The sequence below is a fragment of the Chanos chanos genome, chromosome 12 (assembly GCF_902362185.1).
Source record: "Chanos chanos chromosome 12, fChaCha1.1, whole genome shotgun sequence".
Classification (NCBI taxonomy): Eukaryota; Metazoa; Chordata; class Actinopteri; order Gonorynchiformes; family Chanidae; genus Chanos; species Chanos chanos.
Window position 1 is genome coordinate 23,308,609 of NC_044506.1, and position 9,570 is coordinate 23,318,178.

A 9,570-nucleotide genomic window follows, 5' to 3' on the forward strand; every position below is an offset into this window, starting at 1 on the left:
CTGAGCTGTTAATGCACTAATCTCCTGAGTGATGGGTGAACATCTGAGGACAGTGCTGCTCTATTCTGGGAGTGTGGTGAAGCTGCACATGCAAATCTGAGTTTCACTCTCAACATCTCCCTCTGTCACAGCCCCAAATCCTCTGACACTAACACAGCTGTGTGTGTGTGTGTGTGTGTGTGTGTGTGTGTGTGTGTGCGCGCGCGTGTCTTTGTGTGTGTGTGTGTGTGTGTGTGTGTGTGTTCAGTACATCTCTTCAGTGACCCGTGTCCTTATCTTCCCACTCAGCACCTGCAGTGGGTCCCAGCTGCAGCAGTGCAGTCTCTGTACAGTCTGACTGAGGGAGGTTTTTGAACGACTCTATATCACTGTGTGAGCACCGGACCACCGTAGACTCCCATACAGTAATAATCTCCTGCATCTTCAGCCTGGATGTTACTGATGGTCAGAGTAAAATGAGGTTCAGATCCACTTCCACTGAAACGATCTGAAACTCCTGACTGACGTTTGTTTGCTTTATAAATGAGGAGTTTAGGAGATTCTCCAGATTTCTGCAGGTACCAGCTGAGATCATTACCTACTCCACTACTCCCTGTACACTGAATAGAAACCTGCTGTCCTGGAGTAACAGACAGATACTCAGGACTCTGGGTTTCCTGATAGGACACTGAAAATAAACAACACAGAGAAAATATCAATATATTTCACTGCATTATAAAACACATTTATTGAGTCTCCAACAGCACAACAGTAAACTGGACAACAGATATGAACCCTGTAAAATGTTGTCTGAATAAAATCATATTCACACACAATGATAATAAAGGATCTGAGAAATGATTTTAGCTGATCTCACCCTGAGTGAGGAGTCCCAGTGTCCCCAGCAGTAGAATGAGTGACATCATCATTGTGCTGTGTGTCAGTGACTCTGAGAAAACTGAACAGTCACTGACCACCACTGGAGTCTTTAAGTGTGTGGAGCAGTGAGACAGAACAGCTATGCAAAACACTCTCCCCTTCCTAGACACACACACATGCACATGCAAGCACACACACACATACACACACACACACATACACACACACACACACACACTCACACACACACACACACACACACACACACTCACACACACACTCTCACACTCACACACACACACACACACGCACACACACACACACACTCTGGTCTGTGTCTCTGTGACTGTGAATTATACTGCCTCCTTCAGTCAGAGTTTTTAATTTATTAATTCAAAGTTCAATTTCAGTGATCTTTTTGTTTCGTGACGATATCATAGATTTATTACCCAAAAGTATATTTTAATGTTGTTGTTGTTGTTGATGTCCTTTAGATCTGTTAGAGTTTCTTGCGTTTTTTGTTGACATGTGTCTTGATTTTAGAGTTAGAATTCAAATTCCAATATGACCACACACAACTGAAAACCGTACTCACAGTACCAGGATCAGTTTGCTACATCTCATATAGGACATGATGGAGTATTTAACGAATACTTCTCCTCTGTGGTTCTATAAAGCACCCAGTAGACATGTAAAGCTGACCATGGCACTTTAAGACCAAAAAGAGAATTTGGCGTTGAAACACTACAATGTTGAAAGAATTCATCTGAAAAAAAAAAAACTTTATTATATATATGGAAGGATGTTAACTGACTGAAAACATGATCCACCAATTTCCTATGAAGGTGCAGACCATCAACAAATTGAGTGAGTTGGTAAGGTTAAATAATACATCTGAACAAAGTTCACCTTATAATTACAAGGGGTATGAATACTTCTCAAATCTCACAGATTTGGATTTTGAAAGTAGTTGAAAGGTTTTGACTCCTTCTTTTGATTTTCATTTACATTTATTTATCTAGCAGATGCCTTTCTCCTAAACAAACCATGATGTACAATGTTATATAAATAAGCTGGGAAATCAAGTCCTTCTTCAATAGATTTTCAATAATTACTTTTACAGCAACTACTTGTGAGGGCTGAATAATTTTTGAAGGCACTGAATCTATGGCCAATGTGTGAGTGAGAGGAAAGTCATGTATTGATAACTGTATGTAGCTGAAGCTCTTTGAGAGAGACGAGTAAGTACTGTGGAAGCTATGATTCAGGACCTAGGACTTACTGTGGATATAGGTTTTCATGTTCCACCCAATTACAGAGAACAGCGCATATCAAGTCAGTAGCAGGGTTAATCTACTGACCCGTGAATAAATAATAGGTCAAAATCAAGACCAGGATTCACACTGGTCCCTCAGAGCCTGCAGTGAAAGAGATGCAGATGGAGTTGAAGTTGAAGCCGCTGTTGGAAAAATACTACTCTCCTTTAAGCTAATCACTGTTATGGGTCATAAATGTGTATTATTTTGTGTGCTGTTGTTTTTCTCCCCCTGCCTGTGTGCGGTGCTGTTTCCTCCCCTGTCTGGTGTGTTTTCCCCGTATGTCTCTCTGTCTCTTTAATGTGTTGCTTTGCAGGTGGCGATCGAGGATTGGCCCACAGTTGACGGCGCCGGTTTTAAAAAGACACGCCATCCAGATGCCGTCGCCTCTCGTTTTGTCCTGGCCACTTTGACCGTGTCCGTTCGTTGTGCTTTGCTAATTCGTTGTGTGTGTTTCAGAGATTCGTTGTATCGTTTGTAAAACTTTATATGTGTGTATGTGATTTTCGTTGTTGTAAAATAGTTGTAAATATTTTCGTGTTAACTGTTCGGGTAGTGGTAGGGGGTGTGAAGCCGTTTTTGTTGGATCTTCTTTTCTCCTGTTTTTCGTTAGGGAGTCAGGGAAGTTTTCTGTATTTCCTTTTCTTTTATTTTTGGAAAGCAGGTTATTTAGTTTGGGAAATATAGATTGTTTTGTTTGTTGTTTTGGCCGCGCTCACCCCTGAAGCTTTTTACTACCACTTTGTAAATAAATCACTTTTTGGATTATAATTCGTGGGCACGGGTCATCACTGGGTACAGGAAAAGGGGGGTCACTTTTGTTATGCTCGGTACCCCTAGGCTGGGCATAACAACTGTAGTAACCATGATAAACAATGTAACCATAATGTATTCATTATTATAGAGGTGAATCAATGTAATTGTTTATATTAACAGCTATATAACTATACAATCCGTTGTATTGCAAGAAACATCCAGTTCTCTTTGTACAGAAAGAAAAGGCCTGTGCGGCCCTATAGAGGACAGCATGAGAGATAAGGTTGGCGCCTCTGCCAGAGTATTGTGGTCAGTCATAATATATGGAGGTGAAATAAGGTGAAATATTCCTGGTTTGTGCTATATCTCGCTCCACCGCTTAGCAGGGCAGTAAATATGGTAAACGTCAAGGAACTAGACAATAATGACAATAAGAGGAGTCTTTGAAGATGGGCTGGCCGAGGTGCTCCACATACAAAGAGACAAAGTAATGTGTATCTTTTTTGAGAAAACTTGTATAAAGGCCGGTGCTTTGTGAGAAGGAGTCAGTCATTCCCCGGGACCTGACTCAGTTTGTTGTATGCCTTTTGAACTCTACAATAAACTTACACTGCATCTGACTCATTGTTAGACTCCTATTGTTTTGTCACAGAACAGGTATCGTGTGGCGTTGGGACTCAGTCTCATTTGGCCCAGGCTGAGAATTTCACCCACACCGCCTCTGTCGCTGTCCGCCATGTTTTTTTAATTTTTTGACAGTTGGAGATCACCGCGTTACTTCATGGGATGCAGTACCTGACGAAGTGAGCTCCGACTGTATACTGCAAATTTTCGCAAGAGTAGTACATCATCCGGGTAACTGTCGTCTACTGCAAACCTTTTATTTTTCATGTACTGCATACTACTTACTACGTTTACGTCAAGATCAGTATACGAGTAGTATGTAGTATGCCATTTCGGACACAACCCTTATCTAGTGTACACTAACCATGAATGATTTAATTTAAACATGTTTTACTACTGCTGAACTACTGCTGTTTTAAGCGTGAACATCCGAAATAAAATCAACTTTACCACTGCACCCACTTGTATTGACTTTTCAGTTTTGAGCTGTGAATAGTTGTAAAAGAGTGACCCAACACTGTCCTACGATATTGTTTTCAGTGTCGATCAAACTGCATATGTTTTCGCACAAATGTAGATTATCAGCGACACATTCTTAAAGGAGTCCTACACATTCTTTAAACTGTAAGGGAAAACTACAACTTGGCGTTCAAACGAGTCTGTGAGCAGGTCAGTCTCAACGGGCATCTCTACGATCCATCGACTCCTTACTCCAGTTCGTCCATTTTACGTTTGTTCCAGCCGCGCCGTGCGTTACAAGAATGGGGAGGTGCGCAACCAGCCGAAACAATACCAATGGGTACCGCGCATCAGCAGTAACAACGTCACATTTGGCGCGCGCCGCCAGCAACAGAGAGCATAAATTCCCCTTTGCCTGTTTCCTCTTTGAGTATTGAGCTGTATCCCGCCCTTATTCCTGTGTGATCTGAATGCTGAAAAGTAAGTTCCCTGTTCCCCTTTTTCTGGTAAGATGTATATTCTTCCATAATTAATGACGGGAGATCAGTCGTGAATCGCAGCAAGAAAGGCACCTGCTGTTATCATTTTCCTGTAAATATCGTCCTCCTGTTCCCAAATGTTGTGTAACTAAGTAAGTAATTAAGTTGTGTTGTTGGAAAATTATTACTCTCCTTTAAGCTAACCGTAGTAACCATGATAAACAATGTAACCACAATGTATTCATTATTATAGGGGTGAATCAATGTAATCATTTATATTAAAAGTTATAACTATACAATCTTTGGTATTACAAGAAATATCAAGTTCTCTGTGTTCAAAAAGAAGAGGTCAGTGAGGCCCTTAAGGACTGCCTGTGAGATAAGGAAGGAGCCTCTGCCAGAGTGGTGTTGTCACTAGCAACGCAGGCAGATGGCTAAACGTTCAAGGTCTCATGGTACGTCATATACCACTAATGAACAGGGCAGCAACTATTGGTGACCACTTGTTTTAGGAGCAAAAGGAAAATAAGAAATAATGATGTGATGTCATACAGAGTTGAGGGGGAATCTGTGAGGCTGGGCCGGCAGAGGCGCCCCCCTACAAAGAGATGAGGTAATGTGTATCTTTTTTGGGGAATTGATATGAACAGGTATAAGAATCAGTGCTTTGTGAGAATATGTCAGTCACTCCCCGGGACCTGACTCAGTTTGTTGTATGCCTTTTGAACTATACAATAAACTTATACTGCATCTGACTCATTGTTAGATTTCTGTTGTTTTTGTCACAGAACAGGTATCGTGTGGCGTTGGGACTCAGTCTCATTTGGCCCAGGCTGAGAATTTCACCCACAGTGTGATTACCCATTTAATATTTTGAGAATGACTCAGCATATTTAGTTAATAGATATGACGCACCTGGTCCTTTCACTCCCGGAGTGCACCTGCTGGACGACTAGTGTGTCTTGGCTGTGCAGTTTGCCTGTATTATTTAATGACGTCATTAACCACCATAACATTACATGTAATTATCATTTAGAGCAGGGGTGGGCAAATCCAGTCCTGGAGGGCCAGTGTTCTGCCGGTTTTTGTTTTCACTTCTTAGCTACCTGTTGATTTTCACTTTGAAAACAGGTGTGCATGCTCTTCCGCCAATCAGAGACTGTATTTAGTTGGTCGACAAGAAAAACAGCAGGACCATGGCCCTCCAGGACCGGATTTGCCCACCCCTGATTTAGAAAACCCCAGGGCCGTACTCAGAACATCATAGGACCCATTCATAATGTTGGTCACACTCTCGATGTAATACTAACATTCAGGTTAAATATAGAAAATACAGTTACACTCCCACAGTCAGGATCTCAGATCAATATCTCATCTCGTTTAAAATGCGTCTTAGTAATAATACACACCTTGTCGCACTATCACGTCTAACCTATATTCACGTCAACTACTACACAGAGTTTTATCAATAATCTCCCAGAGTTATCGACTTAAACTGGATCACCGTCAGACTCCACTGAACTTGATCAGGCAACTGATTGCCTCGCCATACTTTCACCATACTTTAGATAATGTAGCTCCACTTAAACGAAAAATAGTTAGAGGGAAAAAATTAGCACCTGGTATAACAATCACACAGGATCACACACCACTCGAAAATTAGAATGTAAATGGCATCAAACTAAATTGGTAGTATTCCAGTTAGCATGGAAGGAGAGCCTCCTGAGCTATAGAAAAGCTCTTAGTGCTGCTAGATCAGTGTATCTTTTCACCCTAATAGAAGACAACAAAAATAATCCTAGATGCTTATTTAATACTGTAGCGTAATTAATTAGGAATGAGACCACCACAGAAACATGCACAGTATCAATATTTAGTTGTATTTAGTAATTAGCTGACCTACTCCGATCACATCGCGGCAGTCACTCGATCCTGCAGATTCTCCCTATACAACATCAGGAGAATCCGCCCATTCCTAACACAGCAGGCGACCCAGCTCCTGGTCCAAGCGCTTGTCATCTCCTGCCTGGACTACTGCAACGTGCTACTGGCTGGCTTGCCGGCCTGCGCCATCAGGCCGCTCCAGCTCGTGCAGAACGCCGCTGCACGCCTGGTATTCAACCTCCCTAAACACTCTCATGTCACTCCACTGCTTACTGCACTCCACTGGCTTCCGGTAGCAGCCCGCATCCAGTTCAAGACACTGGTGCTGGCCTACCAGGCCACTAGAGGCTCTGCCCCATCGTACCTTCAGGCTCTTATAACTCCATACACCCCAACTAGGACTCTCCGCTCTATGACGTCTGGACAACTGACGGTCCCCTCACTTCGGGAACCCGGCAACCGCTCCTCCCGACCACGCCTCTTCTCCGCCATTACCCCGAGGTGGTGGAATGACCTCCCCCATGCAGTCAAGACTGCGGAATCTCTTACCATCTTCCGCAGGAAACTGAAAACCCACCTCTTTAGAGCCCACCTGTCCCCCAATGCCTAACCTCCCTTTCCTAAGAAAAAAAAAAAAAAAAAAAAAAAAACAACCCTTTGTCTTGTATCTGTGTTTGTCAAAGTATTCCAGGGGCGCAATACGAAGGGGCAATTTTACGCTCGGTCTTATTGTGATCTCTGCTCACAAGGTATTAGAAATCTGACTCTGACTGATGCACTGATTGTAATAACCAAATAGCCAAATAACTAAATTGTAAATTGTAATTGTAATATTTAGTAGCAATGACTTCAATGGCAAAATTGAAAGCATCAGACAAAAAATTCAGACCATAAATTTAAAGCCAGACAATCTGATAACCAGCCCTGTAGGTAACAATATAATTACATCTGAGCACCGATTAGAATGTTTTGCCCCCCTTCAAGCAACCAAACTAATGTCATTAATTTATTGATCAAAATCAACCACTTGTGTATTACATCCTTTACCAACACACTTCTTCAAACAGATTCTACCCGAAGCAATTGAGTCTCTCCCAAAAATAATCAACTCTTCCCTTAGCACTGGCTATGTACCTAAATCCTTTAAACTAGCAGTTATCAAACCCCTAATTAAAAAACCTGACCTTGACCCCTGTTCGTTGTCCAACTATAGGCCAAAATCAAACCTCCCTTTTATCGCCAAGATCCTAGAAAAGGCTGTAGTACAGTAGTTATGCTCATACCTATATAGGAGTAACATTCATGAAATGTATCAGTCAGGATTTAAGCCTCATCACAGCACAGAGACAGCACTGGTTAAAGTTGTAAATGTCCTATTACTGGCCTCTGATCAGGGTTGTGTCTCCTTGTGCTTGTGTTGCTTGACCTTAGTGCAGCTTTTGACACCATTGATCAAACTATTCTCCTTGATAGACTAGAAAATGTTGTTAGAGTTAAGGGAACGGCCCTCTTGTGACTCAGGTCTTTCTTTACTGACTGCTATGAGTTTGTTGATGTGAATGGTGACTTCTCCACACATAAGAAGGTAAAGTTTGGAGTTTCGCAAGGTTCTGTTTAAGGCCCATCGCGTTTTTCTTTATGTATTCTACCCCTTGGTAATATTATTCATAAACATGGTATTAACGTCCACTGCTGTGCTGATGACATACAGTTGTATGTCTCAGCGAATCCAGACGAGAGACACCAGCTTAACAAAATTGAGGAATATGTAAAGGACATGAGACATTGGATGCTTATCTACTTCCTACTACTTAAGTCTGACAAGACAGGAGTGCTTATGCTAGAACCACACAGGGCTGGGCGGTATTTCGGTATTATAGCTGTCTACGGTATTATGTCATGCCACCACATGAATTTTGCAATACCGTCAATACCGGGATATTTTTTAAAAGCATGAAATAAAGCATAGGGACTTCCCAGAATTCTGGCTTTCAGAGAACTGATTGGTGTAATCAGCGATTGCATCGGAACATCTGTAAAGTGAAGGGATACTGTTATGACCCTGAGTCAGAAGTGTGTATTATTTTTGTGTGCTGTTGTTTTTCTCCCCCTGCCTGTGTGCGGTGCTGTTTCCTCCCCTGTCTGGTGTGTTTTCCCCGTATGTCTCTCTGTCCCTTTAATGTGTTGATTTGCAGGTGGCGATGGGGGACTGGCCCACAGCCTGACGGCGCCGGTTTTAAAAAGACGCTACCTCCAGATGCCGGTTGCCCTCGCTTTTCCTGGCCAATTTGACCTGGCCAAATGTCCGAATGCAGCTGTTAGACGGAGGTTTTCCGGCATCCGCGTGACCACAGTCGTTAGCTGATGGCTTGGTGCTAATAACAGTCAGTGGTCTGGGTGGGATTGGGTACAGAGGCCTGCCCCCCTTCCTCGCCGTAGGAAGTCTAAATGAAAGACTCATTAATTACATATTTGATGGTTATGCAACTGTACTTTACTTGGGGTCAAAGGTACAGGGTGACCAGATGCAAACAGACCAAATGGGGGACAAGTAGTAAGTTTGTGTGGGTCAATGTGGGACATGTTACTAATGCTGAGAGATAAGGTAAAACTTAGATATAATGTCAGTCTAACTGAATATGAAACACTTGTGTAAACTTGATATATTGATAGACACCCAACATGCATTGGCCATTACAGGCCAATTAATGGCAACTGTACTTAAGCAAAGCAGCAGGCATCATACAGCTCAAGTCTTTCAAGTTAAACCCCTGACCAAATCCAACTATAAGAATAAATAAGGCTCAAAATAAAATATTACATAAAATAAAACAATTTCAATGCAAATCTTTATATCAAGCCAAACTCTCTATTGGATGAGTAGCATGGTCAGAAGGGATAAAAGATCTTTTTCTTTTCTTTTTGACCATGACGTCGGCTGACAGCGTTTACCTTCATATCTGCAAAGTTTTACTAAGTTTGTTTTTTGTGACGTAGCAAAGAAATTCGTCGGCCCCACAGCTGCACAGTTTGATTGACGGGCGTCACAGCCTCTTGATGACCGCCCTCAATGCTCTCTTCTCAGCCACTGGGTAAAAGCAAGGCTTTTAAAAAAAGGGCTCCTCTATTAGGTTTACTGCTTACTCTGAGTTAACAAACTGAGTTTTCACTAAACCCGCTTTGTGGACCCCTGT

The 9,570-nt window shown here is 42.2% G+C and overlaps 1 gene segment (V, D, J or C); it reads right to left on the reverse strand.

Moving 5' to 3' along the window:
* Positions 1 to 365: 365 nt before the first annotated feature.
* On the reverse strand, positions 366 to 908 carry LOC115825601 (Ig kappa chain V region 3368-like). The segment is given in 2 exon segments: positions 366 to 667; positions 857 to 908. Coding segments are annotated over 2 exon segments (354 nt in total).
* Positions 909 to 9,570: the final 8,662 nt, after the last annotated feature.